The sequence below is a fragment of the Vanessa cardui genome, chromosome 15 (assembly GCF_905220365.1).
Source record: "Vanessa cardui chromosome 15, ilVanCard2.1, whole genome shotgun sequence".
Classification (NCBI taxonomy): Eukaryota; Metazoa; Arthropoda; class Insecta; order Lepidoptera; family Nymphalidae; genus Vanessa; species Vanessa cardui.
Genome location: NC_061137.1, coordinates 10,363,257 through 10,386,842, shown reverse-complemented (window position 1 = coordinate 10,386,842; position 23,586 = coordinate 10,363,257). Strand labels below are relative to the sequence as shown.

General features: G+C 32.3%; 2 protein-coding genes across 2 annotated transcripts in view; one reads left to right on the top strand and one right to left on the bottom strand.

Annotated features, from left to right (window-relative positions):
- Nucleotides 1-23,586, bottom strand: part of LOC124535572 (uncharacterized protein CG43867) — a 363,739-nt gene that overhangs the window by 192,288 nt on the left and 147,865 nt on the right. The window lies entirely within an intron of this gene.
- LOC124535569 (cuticle protein 8-like) lies at nucleotides 9,668-10,392 on the top strand. Its single transcript, XM_047111818.1, has 2 exons — nucleotides 9,668-9,689; nucleotides 9,800-10,392. Exons 1-2 carry the CDS (start codon nucleotides 9,678-9,680, stop codon nucleotides 10,316-10,318), a joined length of 531 nt encoding a protein of 176 aa, XP_046967774.1. The 5' UTR covers nucleotides 9,668-9,677; the 3' UTR covers nucleotides 10,319-10,392.

Here is a 23,586-nt window from a genome sequence, read left to right as displayed (position 1 = left end):
GTGTTTTTATTATTACATGTGTAAGTGTTGTGACTGCTGATCCTCCTGAGCTGGTCCTTAATAAAATAAAAAAAAAAGAATTAAGTTCATGTAACAAAATAATTGTACACAAATACAAGATATGCTCTTTTCAGACTCTTAACGAAAAATGTCTGCGTGTTTAAAACATATTTTTCAAGACGAACGTGCACGTTTGATGGTACATATTGCGTGCTTCAATCTCGGGAATGCAAACACTTGCAGGGAATTTTAAGTGCTTGTGTTACACGAGGGGAAGAATTGAATCTACGGCTATTATTGCGGAGGAAAATAATCATCTACAAAAGGGCTTTATGATATAGATCGAACATTTAAAATAGAATACGAAAAAATAGAATATTTAAAAAATATATTTATTAAGCAAAGAAGCTTTTTTCAAGAGATTATTGATTATGCTTCCCTTCCGTTAAGAATAAAGTTTGTACAAGGTTCTATGGTTGTTTAGTTAAATTGGGACTTCCTCATCGGCAGACCAGCGTTTCAGCGTTGTCAATGTGTGGGGAATTCCCCAAATTGCGGGGAATCGCAAGTAGATCTAGGATTCGTGTGGGGATTGTCGTATGTGGGGAAAATGAGGGGAATTTATACTTATGCGTGCCTATATTTTATAACAAAACGATCGGTAATTGATTGTTTACCCGTTGTGTAATCACGAACAGTGAGAATCAACGAAAAAAAAGGTGGTCAAGTAACCATGACTAGTCTGATTTGACGAAATTTACCTTGAAAATCGATTTTTTTGTTAGGAAATGAAAAACAAACATACAATAATATGATTATTTCCTTTATTTCTATGTGGGGAATTTGTGGGGAATTGGGACATTTGTTTTCCCCAATTTGGGGAATTTCGCTACGATTTTTGGGAATTAGGTGAATACACATTGGCAACCCTGCAGCGTTTAGATAGTTAAGCTGCACATATGTAATTTTGTTTTAAACTTATGTAAATACCGATGGTTCTGGAGTACTCATGCTTTATATTCAATTAAAACTGTTTTAAGAAAAAATACGATAGGACATTTGGTTGGAGTGTCTTTGTTATATATTATGTATTAAATAGCAACACATAAAAGTAAGTTAACAATTTTTGGGAATCATTAAACGACAATGACGATATTGTTATTAAAACCCCGTGTAAATTAAAATAGTTACGAAATAAGTTTAAATACTATTATATAAAAACGTATGCGATGGAAAAGAATAGAAAATAAGAGAAAGAGAGGAAACGTCTTTCTGGAGCATAAGCCATTTTCCTTGAGATATCTGCCAGTTCACTCTGTTATAAGCCGCACAAAAGAATTATTTTCCAAAACACATTGAGGTAATTAGCTGCGTTTTGAACTATTACGTAGACGTTAAGATGCACGCGTTCTAACCACTAAGTTCTAAGTTACAAAACATATTTAATTAAATTTTAGTTTACGTATATTTTCATAACTATTATCTATCTTTGTCTAATCATATGTCTTATTAATAATAATAATATTAATTGAAGCATTAAAGAAATTTATTGCTAAACATAACAATATTATTTAATTACGATAATATTATGATAGATTACTGGCATCTCGCTCCCAGATGTGTAAGCTTTAGTTAATATCACTAATTACGTTTCTCCTAATGAATAAATAACTAATAAATTCAATTATACGCCAACATATCTTTCGTCTTCGTATCTTTGATATAAATTCGCCTTCAGTGGTCTTAAGAATATATCATTGCTACATTCATAATATGAGCTTTAAAAGTACCGTTTTTTTATTATTTATTTGTAATTTACTTTTATTCATATATAAAATACTTTTCTCAATTATACATGTTGCTTTTCCTTAAATAGTATTTTGTATAGGAACATAAAAATACTGTTTATAACAATTATTATAGGTCGTCCAAATATATGCGTCCAGGGTTTCTTTGAAACGAAAAATTTGTTAACGATTTTGATAAATATCGTTCCAACGCAACGTTTTTTTTTTATTTAAAAAAATGTATATGATAAACCGTGAATGGTATCGTTTATGAATAAAAAAAATATTTTACTCAGCAATCAACTTTTTTTTCCGTTCCAAGATTTTTATAACTGCTATTCTTAAGTTATTAAAACATCAGATCAATTCAGATACATTTTTGTAGAATAGTTACGTTATCATAGACGTACGACCCGCCTCAATTTCGTACCTATGTAATTTATTATTATAGAAAAAAATATATGATATGAACATAATAAAAAAAATAGTGTAACTTTATACCAATGTAAAAAATAAAATTGGACCTTTAGTTCCTAAGATTATTATACAAGACATTAGTATTAGTTCTAGCTTATTAGTAACGGTAATTATATATATACCTCGAGAGAAGTTGAAATCGAACTGATTTTATAACGAAATGAAATACAAAATAAACAAGTAGATATAAATAAAAATATCTCCATAACGAAATATAAATTGAATTGTAATTAAGCAAAGTTTATTAACTTATATAAATACGGGGCACAGCTGCCAATATGGCGGACGTTTCCGGGACATCATTCGCGCTGCTTATTTCCGGTGCGACTGGTTCCTCTCAAACATTAAATTTCGCTGATGAAAATTTAACGTTCGGTTGGATTCATCTAATAGCATTTAATATAAATTAATAGCTAATAATTCTGTACGCAAAGTAAACGACTTAGGTCTCTGTATGTTGTTGATAATCTCATTAACAATTCACAAACAAAACAACTAAATAAATAATTAAATATTAATAATAAATCTTCGCGTCTATATTTGTTAGGCACAAGTTTATTACTTACTTTCATAGTAACAGTCTGTAAATTTCCCACTGCTAGCATAAGGCCTCCTAGTCCATTAAGGAGAGTGTGTGGAACATATTCCACCACGCTGTTCCAATGCGAGTTGGTGGAATGCACATGTGGAAGAATTTCAATGAAACTAGACACATGCAGGTTTCCTCACGATGTTTTCCTTCACCGCCAAGCACGAGATGAATTATAAACACAAATTAAGCACATATATAGAGTGATGCTTGCCTGGGTTTGAACCCGCAATCACCGGTTAAGATCCAGTCGTTCTAGCCATTGGGCCATCTCGGCTTACTTTCATACTTATTAGATATTTCGGTCTAAATGGATAAAATTCACTGTAACAAAATACTTTTTTTATTTATTTATTTTAAATATTACTTAGATTGCTAGTATGCTGAACCTTTTATCATTAAAAATATGTATAATTACGTGGAATTTTACAATTTCGAGTACTTTATTTTCTATACTTTTTAGTTTTTATCTGTCATAAGTCTTATAACATACAAGTATTGATAGTCCAATATTCACATCGCCAGGTAATCAATTAAAATTGTCAAAATGATTTCAATTAGTCCGAACAATCTCATTACATATTAAGGTACACAACGATCTTTAATCCCACGATTCATTAAACCTTTGCATCATTAAGACGTCAACACATCAGAGACGGCTTTGAGAGAGTCTCCTTTTTCATTATGGAGTGGATGCTCTTGAATATTTATGCGATGTTCCTCATTTCCTCTTTATTCGCCCTCTCACTTTATCATATCATCCTCTCCCTCTAATGTAAGCCTATGAAAGTCAATTTTCATAAAGTCTTTTGTTTTTAAGGTTCAGTAAGTGACTAGGGACGCGCATAATTTTATGCTCTCTACGATCTATACGCCTATTGCCCACTTTTCTCGCGAAAGTTGACTTTTTCTTGATGACAGTAATATACATATATTATACTTAGAAGTAGCTTTTTGGGGTACAAAGTAAATTTGTCTCTTCAATTGGACCGTGAAATGTATCAACACACGGAAGGGAAAATTAAAGTATGGATTTAAAAGTAACCCTGATGAATTCATTTAACATTGGCTTGACATGAAACCATTTCTTATAAAGCGTTACTAAGCAAGCGAGGCACTAACAAAGCATTGTTGTTTGGTAATCACATATATAAAATTTAAAAAAAAGAACATCACAATATTTGCTATATAAACAAATATAAAGTACATTATGTGACTAAAAACGAATTTCCTCTAAATATCCTACAGCTAGACAAAGGCCACGCTTAACGAAGTGTGGAACTTACACACAACTACATTGCGGGTTAGTTGATACACACCGGGAAGAACATCGTCCGTCTCATTAATATATTTCATAAAGAAATTTCAATGTACTTTGTCTAGATTAAAATTCTCAACATTTAGCTAATAGATACGTGTTCAATCCAGTAAACCATTGGCACCTTGGTACGATATGCTTATGTAAATGTTCTGTATGTTTTATTTTGGAACTGAACAGCTTCTAAACGATGAAACTTATTTCGATAATATTTTTTGTTTCGATTTGCTCAAGAGGCCCTACGATAAAAAGGAGTCTTACTGTACTTAACTTAGTACTTCTCAAAGTACATACAATTACAAATATTCTTATTTCACCCGGACGATGTCGGGAAGTTCGATTAGTGTGTATATGTTTTACATAGCATACATATACAAATAAGCGGACACATGTCGAGGCCTAGACGAGTGTTTGAAATGTAAATGTAGGCACTGAGAGAGAGCGCTGTAATTGAGTGAATACAGCGCTAAAAGCCAATGGCTTTGCTGGAATACAGTTTCGATAAAAAATTGGTAACACGTGCTATAACATGATGCGTGAACGTGACGCTGTGACTATTGCAACACAATACGGTTAACTATTGTTGAAAGCTTCGAATAAAATATTACAATTTCAAATGAATTTAACGTTTTATTTTTGTTCTATTTTTTTTAAGAACACTATATAAAAGAACTGGTTACTGTTGTTACCAGTTCTATTAAATATGCTGTTGCGCCTTTTGTGACAAAAACTCTTTCGTACAGATCTTCGTCCTGAACGAAATTTTAGCGGATTCTTCGTTTTTTTATTCATTTATATAAATGGCTAATGGCAATGAGTATAAGTACTCATTGTTAATCGTGTTATATTCTTTCACGTTATTTTGTACGATTGAAATGAAAAACATATTGGATAGTGATTATATATATATTTTATAGTCTGCTTATAAAACAGGCTAAGCGGTTATGTGTCGGAAGATAAAGATTTATTTAATATAGATTAAGTAAGCATCGCCATTGTGCTACTAACCATAAGAACTAAGATGTTACGCCCCATGTCGCTATATTGACACTGGCTCATACATCCTCAAGCTTGTATACAACAGCAATAAGTGTCGTTGACGGTAGAATTTGTGGGAAATTACCTACCTAACAATTCAACTTATTATTACTTATAATCTGACATAATATATAATAAATATCTTTATATTTAATTTATGAATACGATACTAAAGTGTATTTCATATTTATATACGAAATATTTATTATAAAACATCACTAAAGTTAAAGCACCAATTCCAAATGTAGAAGTAGTTTCGCGTCGAGTAAAATCGTCACCGGCTGTAAACCGGTACCTTGTAATTGCGTTCTGAAACACTTGAAACGTTTTCATTTATACTGAATAATGTTTTACGATAGTTTGCGGTAAATAGCGACTACTCCACAATTGGGGTGTGATTTACGTGCACTATTTTCACATCACTACATATTATAAAACAATGTCGCGTCTCTCTGTCTGTATGTTCGCAATAAACTCCAAAACTTCTGAATGGATTTTCATGCAGCTTACACTAATAGAAAGAAGGGTTCATAAGGAAGGTATAGGTGTATAATTTTTTGTAATTTTTGTGTAAATAAGTTGAAATAGAATGTTACAGATGTCGGAAAGAAAGCAACTAAAAAAGAAGGAAAAATTGTAAAAATGTCCATCCGTGCGAAGCCAGGACTGGCCGCTAGTTTGCATATATTTGGAAACATGAATAAGCAACCATACGGAATCTAAAGTATATATAATTTGTGCTAATGTTCGGTAACAGCTGTGATTTACGTATAAATATAGGTGGATGGGAAGGCTTAATGGCATTCTAATAGATTGTTAATTGAATGCGTTACGACGCGTTACCAAATAACGTTGCTTTGACAAAACGTAACGCATTACTGTTAATGTATGTGACTATTCAAAGAAGACAAAAACCTAACTTACAAGTTTATGTTTCAATAAGTCTGATAGAATTATGAAAATGATGTTTCGAGATATTATATTATGAGTGCACTATTGGTTATTTCATTATTATAGTTAAGGATTATAATCCGACCCGATTAAGGATACATCAGGCGCAGAACAAACGTATTAACTTCCTCTCGAAGCTTTAGAGTTCACACCAACTTCCTAACTCCGGACGGTTACTGTGAATTTCTGGACATACACCCCAATTCGGGTTGAGCCGGAACCCACAAATCAGTGCATAAAACAAAGCAGTTTTGCCAAATAATAATTACCAATTGACAAACTTTCTTTGCCACAAAGCTTTAGATAATACTGTATTCTTTCAAAATTTGAAAAAAGCATATTAGTTTGTACAAAACTCAATATTTAATATTTTTTATTTACAACTATTTCGTTGAATGACTGAATCACTTTAAGGAAAATCGGTTTATTGTAAGATATAAAATATTATGCTATTTTATACAATTCAACATATTGTAAATTCAATAAGTAACAATTAAATAAGTATATCGCTTAAAATAAAACCGCACTAAATGAAGAATATCAAAAAGCAAGTTAAGAACATAAGTTGTACTGAAGTATTTTAAGTATTCTTTTGTATTAATTCTAAAACATTAAAAGTATACAATGATAAATAGAACGAACAAAGAGAATCCAACTATATTTCAATATTTAAAAAAACATGAGCGCAAAGAAAGCTTCAAGGCTAACAATAACAAAAAGTCAACGTACCGCTTTGAATACCGACGAATAGTCTCAAAGAGAGAAAAGTTGGCCCACTTATATCCCGCTACTTTGGACGAAGAGATCTTGAAACATCGACTACGTGAAATATAAGATCTTGGGTGTATGGGAATTGGGAACAGTTGGCAATCGAAATCTTACTATGGATTTGGCACCGGTTTTGATCATAGTTGACGCGAAGACGTTGTTTACTGATAAATAATGATAAATGAAAATTTTCTTAAAACCTATTTTAATATCTCAGAAAACATTCATTCCAACGAATGGTCTGTCGATATAAAAAAATGGTTGAATTTTGCTTAACAAAGATTTATATTTGTGAAGTAATGTTTTTTTTTTATTTTATACTTTGTGAGCTGTATAAACAACACTGATTATAAACAAATGATATTCATTTAATTTTGATACAATTATTTATTTATTTTATGTAATTGTTTAATTAGTACTACAGTTCCAACGATGTTGTTATATCATAAATCTGATAAATTGTTATATCATAAACTGGGATCGAAATTTTTAAACATTTTGAATCCAGCTTGCTTTGAATTTCTGAGCAACTTACTTTAGAAGCTGCCTCGGTTTTAATATAGGTCATATCAAGATAGGAATTTGGAAGTCTTGATATGAAAAGTTTGATATTAATATCGAGATTTTCGAACGTCGAGGAATTTTTCAAATTACTTTACATAATAGTTATTAGAACATAAAGTTGAAAATATCGCTATGGTTAAATTGTTCAATATGTACTTTATTGTTCGCTGTTTATATATGTTACTTTTATCTCTTTTAATCCTTTATTCTTAAATTAGCAACCCGACACAGAATTTGTTTATTTGCGACATCATATTAGAAACTCATCATTAACATTATAATATTACAAACTTAGATAAAAGAATATTATCAGTGTTTCTTTAATTAATCTTTACTATATTTTCAATGTATTATATACAACAACTTTCCTCTCGAATCACTCTATCTATTAAAACAACCCCATCAAAACCCCTCTTTACCAACACGGCTACAAAAAGCGCTAAGCGACTTTGTTTTATACTGTGTAATTAAATATCAATACATTTCATAAATTAATAATTTATGAACACGATGTACGGTGTTCGTTACTGTATGGAACTAATAATGAGCAATTTAAATCTAAGATAATCGGTTCGATTTTCATTTCCCTTGTAAATATAATCGAGATCACAAAACGAATTTGCTCTGTGAAAGCTTGTTTGGGTAAGTACTATGCTGAGTGAGTGAGTAAGTACTACTACGCCTAGTGAGCTATTGTAAGTGCCCCGTGTTTATAGTACGGGACATAACATCTCAATCAAGGGACGATGGAACTATTTAATATGTCTTACACTGTTACTGACAAAAAGATATGTATATAACGTAATCTCATATATATATTCTAAATATACCGATAGTAAACGATACGATAGATAATAAAATACAAACATTATGATGATAAGAAAACTAGCATACAACAAAAAACTAGACATATTAACAAGACTACCGAAATGTGTAAAGTTGTGAAGTTGGCGAGTCATGCAATATTGGATACAAAACAGCTGTCTGTAACTGCTAAGCTTGTGTTCACCAAACTTGCGCAAACTAGAGTTAGTAAGTAACTCGACGAAAGGTGAACTTATTGATACTTCCAACTTCCACCCTCTTTGATTTTCGTGTTAATCTGGTTATATCCGGTTTTATTTATGGAAATTAAATCATCGTGAACAAAAATATTGTCAATTAAAGATCTTTTATGATGATAATGATTTTATGTTTATTTCATAAATAAAAATTATTATTATTAAAAGGCAATTCAATTCTAAGCAAGCTGTTATTAGCATTTATTTAAGCTTTACAATAACTGTTTCAAAGCCGAATTTATATTGATAACATATGATATGAAAGAGTCTTTTCTTTCAACTTCAAATAAAACAAATATAACACTTTTGTGAAGAGAAAACTCAAGTCAGTTCAGTTACAGTTTTATTTTTATTGTATAAAAATATATTGCCAGAAATTAAGCGTCTTCATATTTCACTGGTATACTTAAGTCATACAAATTAATATAATTGAAATCAATCAAAACATTGTTAATGTAAAATGAACTTATTCAACCGTTAATTAAAGTTTTTTTTATTTATTGGGTATAAGACACCTAATCCAATTTTATTAAACACAAGATGCACCCGCGACCTTGTACGCGTTTGAATTTAACAAAAAAAGAATTGTAAACTACGTTACTCCTTATTATATCAGTTATCTGTCAGTGAAAGTCCCGTCAAAATAGGTCCAACCGTTTCGGAGATTAGCCGGAACATACAGACAGACAGACAGACAAAAAATGTAAAAAAAATGTATTTTGGTATACATACCGTGTATACATTTGCATGGAATAGAAAGGCCTATTTTATTATTACAAACAGACGGTCCAATTATTTATTAGATAAGTGTTAAGTTTTGAACGTTATTTTAAAACTGTTGGTGCCAAAATAAAGTATGCAGCAGGTTTTTTTCGGATCAATTGTGTCACTACGTCATATGCAAGCTGACCAAGGCATTTATGTAATCGTGCAGGTACAAGTTGAGCTACTATCGCAAATTGCGCTTAAAAGTTTGACCTTGACCTCGCCTGCAATTATATCTTAATAATTCATGTATGCTCTATAGCCTGGGGCTACCGGCATGTCACCATGGTTGAATGGTATAAAAACATGAGCTGGTCTCAGAGAGACACATTCAAACTTGAACAGTCGCAAAAGTAACAATGGTCGCTAAGGTAAGTAGCAATATTTTTAAATTAATAATTTTTATAAGGATCGAATAAATGTAGATTATATTTATAGATCAAATAATCTTACACTGGTTTATAATGCTATATTATTTCAGTTCGTTATCGTTCTTGCTCTGGCCGTGGCTGCCTCAGCCATACCTCTGGTCCCCGTTGCCAAAATCGCCTACGCCGAACAGGAAGCCCCTGCTCACTACGAATTCCAGTATTCCGTCCACGATGAGCACAATGGCGACGTGAAACAGCAACAGGAGTCCCGCGCTGGTGACGCAGTCCACGGCTCCTACTCGCTAGTGCAGCCCGACGGCGTCCACCGCATCGTGGAGTACACCGCTGACAAGGAGCACGGATTCAACGCCAACGTGCGTTACGAAGGACAACCCATTGCCACTCCCGCCCCAGCCAAGATCGCGTACGCCGCTCCCGTCGCCAAGGTTGCCTACTCTGCCCCCGTCGCCTACCATGCTGCCCCAGTTACCTATCACGCTGCTCCCGTAGCTAAGGTAGCGTACTCTGCCCCTGTTGCCTACCACGCTGCTCCCGTAGCCAAGGTAGCCTACGCCGCACCTCTTACCCAAGTCAGTTTCTCCTCCCCCGTCATCTCCTACCATCATTAAATGAACCGATCCTTGTTAATGTTAAATTATTTATTGATGTGATATGAATAGTTACAAATAAATTGTTTGTTTAAGATTTACTCTGTTGTTTTTCTAATATCCAAAAACACCCAATTAGTAGGTACTGAACCCATGAAAATTATCTTTGGATCAATCAATAATCACTAGCCTTTAACATACATACATGATCTTAATTCAAAGCAGATATAAATGTACTATTCTATTTATAAAGTTAAAGCCTTATTCGAGCACAAACATCGTGTCGCATAAGTCCGAAACAATAGAACGAATTCAATAGGATTCGTCACTACTAATCGCCTTGCCTTCAGAAACTGTTTAAACTTCCTAACCTATTTACGTCCTATCTAGTCTGCTCGCAGCGAACTGGCTGAATGCAATTTGTTTTCAACTTTAGAATTACGTTAACGCCCTTTCTTATCACTAGCTCACATTTGGTATTATTCAGTAACATTCATACATTCATTTAGATTTATATTACTACTAGTTGCCGAACGCGACTTTGCTCGCGTTTTTGGAGGTTGGTTGTCATGTGTTAGGCAAAAAAGTGGCCTATGTCTCCTATGTTTTTCCTGGGAGTTCAAGTTTATAGCATTGCACAACAGAATTTGTCAAATTACATTCATTGGTTTGGTAGTTAAAGAGCGACATACAGGCAGACAATCAATCAAAATAAACTTTATTCAAGTGGGCTTTTACAAGCACTTTTGAATCGTCATTTAACAATTAAGTGAAGCTACCACCGGTTCGGAAAGTAGATTCTACTGATATTGTTACTCTTTTTCAACATTTAAAATAATACAGTCATGTTAGTTAGACAATTATTTAAATTAATATATAGACAGACAGAGTTACTGTCATATTCATAATATTAGTAGCATACCTAGTAATATACCTAGATTGGACCACGTTGTTCAGATATGTTCTAATCCTCATAAACAGAAATTTAAAAAATATCTAACAAAATCGGAAAACTTTTTAATGTGTAGTAATTTTGTTATCTATACTAATATTGTAAATGCGAAATCAAATCGTCTTTCTGTCTTTCACGCTTTTAGCACGCTTGATACTAAACGAAGGACAGACTTTTACAACCGACGGCACTTTTATAGCACCTGAAGGCAAACTGCGACATTTAATGCGAGTGAAGGCAACTAGTATAATAGAATTTGTGTTATTTAAAAGACATTATATTTTTATCTCTTTTAAATCATATGCATTAAAACCTCGTCTTTGAAATATGTAGTTGTTCATAATTAATATTATTGCCAGTTGAGACAGATATTAGCTTTCATCATTTAATCTGTCTCAATAAGGGCTTAGTAAATTTTAGTAAGTTTTTTAGTTATATATTTTAATAAAATGAAACACATTCTAATTAAAAAAAAACGTTGAAGTATGAGTATACTCCAATGTCTATAACGTAAGAAATATATATGTAAGTGTGGTGTTAGTACAACATACGAATTTATCTCTTTCTAACGTAAGTCATTTGACATTCGAAAGACAAGGACTAAGCATAAGCATTCACAAAATGACAGAAAATATATTAGTGAGATCGGTATATAGCTATGATACTTATAATAACCGTAATAGACGCTCTACACTCATTTCTCGAGTGAACTTCTTTTACACATTTTTTTTTGTGGGAAAAACGCTTTACGCGCTTCTCCCACGTGATGGAAAGTGGGGCAGGGGGGGGGGGCTCGTATGACTCCCCGGAGCCCTGGACGCCGAGTGCGGCCCAAGCACACCAGGTTTACCCACTAAAAAAACAGCGGTCTCCCCGTCTTTCGGCGGACGCCACGGGATCGCTTACGCATGCTACCGTGACAAAGTACAAAAAAAGATTAATGAATATGTGATTCCATTGTCCTAAACTCCAATGTAAGTCAATCCGGAACTAATACGCTCAGCAGTCCAATCTCTTGCTGTGATACCCATATACGGTTACCTCATGAAAATGTATCAGAAAAATCAAGTGCGGTCCCGCGTTAAGAAATTGGTCCAAGTCAGAAGAAATTGTCCATGCTAATATTTTTCTTTTTTATGGAATAGGTTGGCGGACGAGCTTATAGACCATCTGTTGGTAAGTGGTCACCATCACCAATAGACAATGACGCTGTAAGAAATATTAACTATTCTTTACAACAACATCAACCTTAGAAACTAAGATGTTATGTCCCTTATGCCTGTAGTTACACTGGCTCTCACCCTTTAAACTGAAACGCAGCAATACAATTGGCGGTAGAATAACTGATGAGTGGGTGGTACCTACCCAGATGGGCTTGCACAAACCCTACCACCAAGGAAAAATATCGGTGTATCTAATATCACTATATCCCTTTTTATGCTTAAATCTTTAAAATCACACAACGGGTTTTGATGCTGTTTTTTTTTATAATAGATAGAGTGAATCAAGAGAAAGGTTTTGGTATATAATACATGGATAATATAGTAAAGAAACACTGATTATTTTAGAAGTTACTAATGTGGTGTCGTGAATATACAAATTCTGTAGTACATTTAGTATCAGTATTGCACCATTAAATCAATTCATAATTCAAATTTAAATTCGGAATTACTTGAAATATTTCCAGCCTAAATGCAACAATTGTAATCATCGTTCATTTTCTGTTAGATTTTTTTTCTGTAAGCTCAATTAGCAAACATGTAGTGCTTAAGACTAAAGCTGAAGACAGAAATGTAATTATTAGTTGATTAAAAAGCTTAATTGATAAATCATCTTCATAGTAAGCACATCAAAAAATGAGATGAGAAAATTGGAAACCTTTTACAACATGAACCTCGACGACATAAATATTCAGCACGGAGCGAAGATCTCTTATTAATGAAAAAGGGTCATGTGGTATTTTAATTCAACTACGTGTTAAGGATTTCAGTGCGGGGCACGTGCTTGAGTTAGGTGAGGATTTTGTTGCGGTCACTATACATATAATAAAACGAGCGACCAGCCCCGGCTTCGTTCATTTTCTTTAACTTCGCCCGGGTGCAATACTGATACTAAATATACTATAGAATTTTCCTTGTTTCTTTATTATATTGTCTATGAATTATATAAACACATAGCTCTTAAATCACTCTATCTATTAAAAAAAAAAATGGCATCAAAATCCATTGCATAATTTTAACAATCTAAGCATACATAGGGTCAGACTGCGGTAAGCAGTTTATATGTATGTATGTATGATAATGATGACGATAATGATTGGAGTGTCTGTTTGTAATATTAGAATGACCGTTTTTCAGTTAATACGTGCACGGTACATACATATACCAAAATATGTTGTTTACAATTTTCGTTTATCTCTCTGTTTGTTTCGGCTTATCTCTTGAAAGGCAGGACCGATTTTGACAGGTCTGTCACTGGTAGATAGCTAATATAATTAAGAGTAATTTAGATTCCTTTTATTTTAGAACAACATATAAAAAATTCAATTTGATTAGTTCTTATATATAAAACACATCACCGTACATAAATAAGACTGAAATCTGCACATTCAAGTTCTGTTAGTTTTAATAAAATTGATAAACGAATATCAAAATAAAAAACCCTGTCTTCATTATTTGAGAGTACATTCGTTCTTGGAGTTTACCCCTGTAAGAATGTAATGGGGTTGGAGGAGAGCTATACGTACACAATGTGGCAATGGATGCATTTTAGGGAGCAATTTCTTTAAAGAATAGAAGACGGGTAAATGTGAGAATAAAGGTTTAGTGTTTCGTGTAATGAAATGCACGTGCCCACTATTCATCTTATTTTCTTTAATAAGTTCGTCATCTATGTAGTAATAGAATATATAGTATTATTTTATTCGTCCATTCATTGGTTATATAATACCAATCATACAATAAAAACACTCTGTAAATTTCCCATTGCTGGGCTATGGTCTCCTCTCCCCTTCAGGAGAAGGTTTGGAACATATTTCACCACGCTATTCCAATACGGCTTGGTGGAATACACGTGTGGCAGAATTTTTATGAAATTAGACACATGATGTTTTCCTTCACCGCCGAGCACGAGATGAATTATAAACACATATTAAGCACATTAATATTCAATAGTGCTTGTCTGGGTTTGAACCCGCAATCATCAGTAAAGATGCACGCGTTTTAAGCACTAGGACAACTTGGCTGACTAATCATTCATTCCATTCCATTTCTGTATGTAATTACACAGTTTGATCTGAAATCCATTAATACATAATATTGAGGTTTACATGTAGAATGGGTAGCTAATGAATAGGGGATACCTCATATCTACATAGATAAGCTTCCGCAAAGCATTGTTAGAGGTATTGATGAAAGGAAAATTAAATAAATAATAATAGGTATACTTATTATAATTTGTAGGTGTTATGGTTTCAGTGTAGTGGTAAATCAGTGAGTGGTATTTCGCTTTTATAGGTTAGGTTATATATACTAGCTGTTGCCAGCGGCTTTGCTCGCGTGGAAGTTTAATATACTCTATTTATAAATTAACTATAAATATTAATTAAATACCTCTTTGTACGGTTCACATTGGTGTGTATTTTACCCCTTAGAATGACCAAAAATGCTTAAATATGTACGTATTTTATACGTAAACATTTTTAATCAGTATTCCAAAAATAAAGTATTGCTTTTCTCCCTATAAATATCATCCTCTTTTCTCTCCCTTTACGGGTAGAATTTCCAAAATTCCTTCCTTAGTGGGTATATTCTTAATAAAATGATTGTAATCACTAAATTCTATGGTCCTAACTTTAATAGTTTACCCTAAGTTGTATGTCTTAAGAGCATAATTATTATTGAGTTCGAGTAACAAAATAAGTTATGAGCGCTAGATAAATCATTCATAATGCTACAGTCAAACCTACTTATTTTTTGGAGCAACAGAAGCTGAGAGTTAAATGTTACTTTCTAGACCGCTCTTAAGTGCAAACAGTACACACACGTAGTAACACGGTATTTAAAGCCTTCAGGTTACATCCACTAAACACTAAGGAATGGCCTGTAACCGCAGCCAAGAATTACATTGATGCAATAATTTTCGCCGTACATGAACACTAAAGCCCGTTTTATTTTGCTAAAGCCAAAGTAGGTATAAACACAACCCCAGTAATTACTAAAGGCTAAGCGTTAAGACCCGAATTCCCTGTTAAACGTCCCAGAGGGATAAGGCTACAAGCGTACATTATCACTCCTCATGTTTGACCTCTTAAAATGCTCACGAATGATTGAGCTTCTATACATCACTTTGACGCAGCACGGGTCATTCTATGCTGGCAATCTAAACATAGAACTTCGCAAAATCTTGGGACAGCCGAGGTCTTACTCAAATAATGTTTAAGGACGTTAAGATGGCGATGGATGCGAAGCGCAAGCTTGCAAAGTAATTTTAACTCTATTTCACGAACTTAAAATTGATATTAGATTGTCCGAGTTAGCCACGAAGTAAATCAATTTGAAACTTGTATCGAGTTTATGCCTGACTCCGAAAGTTTGACCGAAATTGTTTGCATATATTTGATAATTATTGAAACAAAGGTTATAACGTTTTGAATATTAAAGTAAGTGACTTTGAAATTGTTTGAGGCATCGCCGAAAGATAAAATCTAATTAGAATATATTTTGATCGAAGATTTTGGATAATTTCGTTAAAGGTCGTAAAAGGAGAAAGTCGTTAAGGTTGTCTTAGTGATATAATGTTTAAACATTTTTTGTATAAATATAATTAATAGAAAAATAACATCATATTATTTTGATCAAAACATTTTCTGTTGAATAAGGATTAATTTAATCGTTCTTAAGAACTATTTTAGTAACATTTCAAATGTATAAATAAAACCTTTTTATGATATTAAAATAAAATTAATTTTTAATGAGAAAATTTGTAATATAAAGTGTTTTATTTCTGAAACGTCTTATTAAATAGCAATGAATTTTGCTCGATGCTTTTAACGAAAGAGCGACACAAGTAGCTAATTAATACTAAATGTTGAAAAACGGACTTTCTAGTCTTAAAAGTAACACGATGTAAAAGCAAAGTTGTACATTGTAAAGAAAAATTCAAATGCACTTCGGCAACTCGGACTTTTGAAGATGTTAATTTAAAAAAAGATTGAGAGAACTGTTGACTTTTTTATCAGTAAAACTTGGACTAAATTAGATGTTTTATCTTTTTTAAAAACAGTGTTACAAAAGAGGTTGTATATATACAAAAAGAGTGTTGTTGAAATTGTTTCCGTTTGACATTATTTTAAAAAAGGATTCTTTCGATTAAAAATACTCTATACAAATATTATAAATGTAAAACTCTGTCTGTTTGTGGCCTCTGTCTCTGTCTGTGATACTAGGTGCTGATCCTAGCTCGATTTCCCTGTAAGGATTGTTTAAATTTAATTACGAATTATAAAACCAAAACAGAAACACATCTCAAATAAACAGAATTCTAGACAATAAAATTACTTGTATTTAACACGTCCTATTGCAAATCTCATATTTGTTACCAATTACGATTTCTTGGTCGCAAAGCGCACATTGTAAAAATTGTAGAGTAAGATTTTAATGTTTAACTAAAACTAAAACAAACTGATTTACCGCTAGTTTTATGAACACCGACTTTCCACTAAACTGAGATCTATCTTCGCGGTTTTCAGCGGCTTTCTTTGAAACTTTCCCGAAGATCGTGATAAAATAGGCAGCTTTAGAAATACGTCTCAACTATTAATATAACTTTTATCGTATCTTTAGATAAGTTTTTATGTCTGTAATGTTTAAAAATTTATTTATCTTGTACTATAAGATCTTGAAAGAAAAGCTAATTTTAAGGTTCAACAAATATTATAACTTTTTTGGACTATAACGTCATATATAAAACTTCAATAACGTCATAAGTGTTATTTAATTACAAATACATATTTAAAAATTAATAAAAATTATAACTAGTTCAGACAATGATCGAACGTTCAACATACCTATTCCTCAATCTCAATATATGTAGTGATCATATAGGTACAATTAATTTTATGTACCCTGTATGAAAAACAAATACTATCTCAAAGCTATATTATCTTGTTAAGAATAATAGTAAAGTAAAGAAACAGCCTTAAATGTCCCACAGCTGGGCTAACGCAGGATGCGTTAGCCCAGCAGTGGGAAGGAGAGGGTTCTCCCATTAAGGAGAGGATTTGGAATATATTCCACTACACTGTTCCAATGAGAGTTGGTGGAATGCACATGTGGCAGAATTTTGTTGAAATTAGCCACATGCAGGTTTCCTCGCGATGTTTTCCTTCACCGCCGAGCACGAGATGAATTATAAACACAAATTTAACACTGATATATAGTGGTGCTTGCCTGGATTTGAACCCGAAATCATCGGTTAAGATGCGCGAGTTTTAACCACTGGGCCATCTCAACTTAAGCTAAACTGAGATGGCCCAGTGCTTAAGAATAATATCCGAATTTTTTTTTTTAAAAAGGCACAAAGTCGATACTATTAATCGATACTATTTCAAAATGTTTGCTAATGTAAGGCAAATTAAAACAAGTACGATTAACAATCACAGAAAAACCGCATAGAAACGATGAAGGAAAATGTCTATTGAATTAAACGAATAAGAGAATTCGGAATGTGACAAGACCTCCATACATTTGGAAGCGTTGAAGAGCAATAATAATAAAACGCCCTACGGGACGAGATTTAAGGAGATAGGTTGGAGCGATACGTGTGGAAGTAACCTTAAATTATGTTATTACTTGAAGTGGATTCCTTTGTAGAAAAAAAAAATTATATTACTTAGCTGCATTGCTTAATGTATTTTTGTTATACAACTTGTGCATTATGTATTATAAACACGGGTAGACTTTTATGAAACTCAATTCAAGCCTTCCTTTATTTTATGAGTTCTTATTTGATCATCTTAGATCTTTGGATCATATTTAACGACAGAAAAATATAGTATTAGTATAGATGTCAAGATAGTTTAGAGGTATATAACACATCATACATCATCAGCCCGTTTTTGTCCACAGCTGGACATAGGCCTCTCCAAGTGCACGCCGCCGTGGTCTTTCTCTGGCTACTCGCATCCAGCTCCTGCCTGCCGCCTTGCGGATATAACAGGTGATTTGTAATGAAACATTGTGGATTCAAGCCCAGGGATGCGGATACAAACAAACAACAAAGTTACCTATTTAATATAAGAATAATCAAATTTCTACCATAAGTGCGTTTTCAATAAGACCAGCGTATATAATAAGCTTGATACGTTTTTCTCAATAAAAATATCTATGGAATTCTAGTATAGAAACGGATATGAAACTAATGAAAGAAAGAGACAGGTATATACGGCATATTACGCTCAAGTCAACCGGATAGAATGTCACAATATTCCGTAATAAATATCAGTCCGGTAACACCTCTCCTAAAACCATATAGTAAATAACAACTCGACGACACTAACAATCAGATAAGGGGGCAGCCTTGCTCGGGCTCATAGCTTATGGAGACCGTCGCTAAGAAAATCTTTATTAATAGAGGCTGAGTTGCACCATCCCTGAGTGACAAAGACGGATAGACGTTTTGATCCCTTAGATAGATGTAAAGGATTACCAGGGTTGAAGCTGAAACAGGTTTTAAGGTCTTACACTGAAAACGGATTTGTTGTAAGAACAGTAATATAACAGGACTATAACTGTGTTAGGATGAATATTGAAATTTCAATAATGGAACAAAGGAAGCATTTGTATCTCTTATATTTTAAATTGACAAAAATACAACTGTAATATTCAAGACGTTTAAAATCAAATCTCAGAGAGTTTTAGCTTCTATCGAGGTATTTTACTTAAATAAATATAACATTCGAAGAATGCTGGTCGTATCTTTGCAATTTTGAGGCATAAAAGTACCCTATATCCGCTCTTGAAGTTTAAACTTCCTTAATACTAAATTTCATCAAAATCAGATCAATAATTTGGCTGTGAAAACGCATCACACAACACACAGTTACTTTTGCAATTATTATGTTAGTATAGACACAAAAGCAAAGTAATAATTGCGCATATTGGGGCAAAGCGTTTAAAGCAACATTATTCCTGAGTGCTATGTGGTATAAATTATATTTGTGCCCATGTGAAGTGGAAACGAGTCGCTAGTGAATAATAAATACAAATTAAACACATGGAATTTGAGTAACATTCAGGTATATTTGAATATGAAAGATTCACGTGTTCTAACAGCTGAGTAATTTGCTCTTATTTAAAATAAATGTATGTAATTTTCTATAAACTAAAGCAATTCATTATATCTAAACAAATAAAATGATATTAAAATCAAAGAATAATTTATTATTATTACGATAGAGCCTTAATATAATATCTTAAAAGCATTTTATACTTTGTTAGCATTTATCATTTTTATATGAATAAGTTTCATATAAAATGATATTTGTTTTTTCAATGAAATATTTAATCCTATTAAAATTTATAACGTTTGATTATCATTATAAGTTGTAAGGGTCACGTAGGACGTTATTGCGACCTCTTTATCATTGAAGTTCATTACAAACTCTTCTGGGAGACTGTGTTCCAATATTTGGATTATTTCCAGAGGGCACATGAATGATATAGTTAAGATTGTATTAATATTCTAAACTAGCAATCCGTCGCGGCTTCACATGGCGATTTATACTAAATATACTATAAAAATTATTAATTTACGACATTACATTATAATCTTTTAAAATTATCAGCGTTACTTTACTATATTGTCCATGTATCATATACAAAAAAGCCTTCCTCTCCGTTCACTGTATTTATTAAAAAAAACCACATCAAAATCCGTTGTGCAGTTTTAAAGATTTAAGCATATAAAGGGATATAGTGATATTTGATATTTTTCCTTTTGGGCTTTGTGCAAGCCCCTCTGGATAGGTACCAACCACTTCTCAGTCATTCTACCGCCAAACAACAGTACTTAGTATAGTGGTTTTCCGGTTTGAAGGGTGAGTGAGCCAGTGTAACTACAGGCACATGGGACATAACATCTTAGTTCCCAATTATATTGTCCATGTATCTTATACACTATATTTTATACTATGTAATGATAATGATTATATATTTGAAGTACTCTGACATTTTTACTATAAGATTTTTTAATATTAAAATATTCTATCCTTACAGTATATTTTAATTTGACAATGCACAGCCAAAACTATTGTCTAGAAAACTGAAATTCGGAACAAAGGTTTATATTATAATGAAAGCATCTACTAAGAGAAAATTTTCAGAAATTTCAACTTTAAAAGTGAGATGGGAGGTATAATTAGGAGCTAGTAATTTAAATAAATTAATTATCCTCTTTCTTTAATTTGACTTTATTCATCTATATGCTATAATATAAAAGGTACAATGATAGCTTTTTAAAGAATAGTAGCAATGTCCCATCTTAAGGAATTACAAAGAATTATGAGATTCAGCTCAAAGGCTTGTATTAGAGTAGGAACGAGAATAGATCAAGGGGTCAGAATCGAACATGAGACTTTTACCATTAAGCCATTGCACTTTGAGGATTTTATTTTTTTTTCGAATTATAGGTATTTTAATGAAATCACATTCGTTATCAGTAATGTAACATATGACTTATCAAAAAGCCTATCAGCGAAAAAATATATGTAAAGTATAAACTGTGTGTTCATTATTATTTATTTCAGCCGAACGAAGCCGATTTTTAATCTAGTTATAAATAATACCGTAGACTTAATAAATTCAGCAACAAAAATAGCACCAAAGCACGTGAAACGTTCGTAAGTCAAAACTCTACCGCAATAAACGTTAAATTGATAAGTATAATATTGCTGTAAGTTAATAAAAATATATATATTAGTAGCAACTAAGATTACGGTATCTTTTATTGCCGTTTTTATGGATCTAATGCCGTATACCACAATAATTGGTCAAATAACCTCGATAACAATGAAAATATTACAGTAAACATACCTTATCAGCGGCCAAACATCGCATACGTGCTGACGTTTATACCACGAGTACTGGAAAAACGGTAATATTACCAATTTGGGCGCGACCGAACCGAATACTTCATCTAAATGTTTAATTAAACCGGAACTTTATTGTACAATTTCGTAATAAATAGTATGTTTTGTAAAAACAATGTGATTTTCTTTTGTTTTTATATGGGAATACCCCTTTTTTATTGTGGATATAGATGAATATCGCTAATCGTAAATATTAAACTAATGGCCTGTAAATTTCCCACAACTGGGCTAAGGTTTTTGAAGATATTTGAAGCTAATTCCACAACGTTGCTACAATGTTGGTTGGATACCCATATGGAAGAATTCCATTGAAATTATGCACAAATAAGTACTCACGATGTTTTCTTTCACCACCGAACACGAGATGAATTATAAACACAAATTGAGTACATGGATATTCAGCAGTGCTTGCCTGGGCTAGCCATGACGGCGAATATTTACATTATGAATATTATTCTATAATTATAAGTAATATAAGTCTAATTATTTCTGAAATTGGTAAATTCATCATGGAATTTAAATTGTATTTCTAGTGCATATCATTATACTGAATCACTTTTATTTACCTCGGTATACACAAAAATGAAAGTATTATTTTCAAAATATAATTATAAATGATATCGCATGTGCTGCTCCGATATATAAGCTACGTTAGAGTAAATTTTGATTAAAATCAATTAAGTAATTCTTGCTTGAAAGAGTATCATACAAAATTTTACATTTATAAAATTAGTAAGGATTACTTTGCACTAAGGGTGAAGATTCACTATAAAGGTTACTGAGTCCCAAACCAACGATTCGATGAAAGTGACCCACTAAAGAGTTTTATATTTTGGTGTCAGATTTATTATATTTAATTTATACATTATTTTTTTTTATATTTATACATATGATACATATCGGTAATAAAATTAAGATCAGTTGAAATATCATTATAAAACAAATCATTGTTTATAATTATATTATAATTTCGAAATTAACTCTGTTTGAATCGAATTTAGTAACATTAGGTATGAAGCAAGGTTGAACCCCTCAGAAGGCCATAGGCAGTACCTGATGACCGACCCCTAATATTGCGAAAGCCTCGAGCGACATTTAGTTGTTTATACGTATACCCGTCCCGGCTTCGGCTGCAATGCTGTTACTAAATGTGCTACAGAATTTATATATTTTCGGCATCACATTAGAAACTTCTAAAATTATCAGTGTTTCTTTACTATATTGTCTATGTGCCATATATAAAAACCTTCCTCTCTAATCACTTTATCTGTCAAAAAAAAAATCGCATCAATCCGTTGCGTAATTTTAAAGATCTAAGCATTCATAGGGACAGACAGCGGTAAGTAACTTTGTTTTATACTATGTAATTATTATATGTGTGGCTTTTGTTTAATTAGTAAGGGACTCCAAAATATGACAAACGGTTTACAGTCACACTTGTGCGTGAGGGTGCTCTATAAATTCAATAAAATATATCTACGTATGGAGTGATGTAATATAGAGCGCGCATTGTAGACTTGAATGACCGTGGATAGTTTAATTTTTTTATCGGCAAAGGATTGTCTCTTGCTATCAGACGTGACGAAACATCTCGAGTAACCCAAAAACGAGTTTATTTAGGATTTTCTTTCTATATATCGCGTTTTTCGCTGCTATGAACAAGTTTCCAAATTCTACTATCACCCCTGATACATAAAAATATATTAATAATAAATTTAAATCGAGGAAAAAGGTTTTATTTAATGACATTCAACAATCCATAAATAAACAGAGTTATCATTTCTAGTACAAGAATAGTCATTGAATGAATGTCTTATATAAATATTTTTTTTAACGCTTGGAGAATCTTTTTGTATGATAACATCAGAGAGTGCTGTGTTTTATATGCTGAAGTAGACATCATTCTGTGGACTGTGAGTGATTATCCAATAAATCTGTAATGTGCGGTTAAGGTAACTTTAATATTATTAATGTTTTAAGGCTTGTTCTCATTATCGTCTTTAAATTGAGTTCGCGTGTATTCTTCACATATAAATGAGGATTTTAAAAATGTTTGATACGTTAAAAGGTTGAATTTAGATATTAATCTCATGTTTTGAATTACAATTAAAGGTTTTTGGGTTAATTCCACGTAAAAATAATTTATTTCTTCATTTTCATTGGGTTAAAAATGTTAGTTTTGAAAAGCAC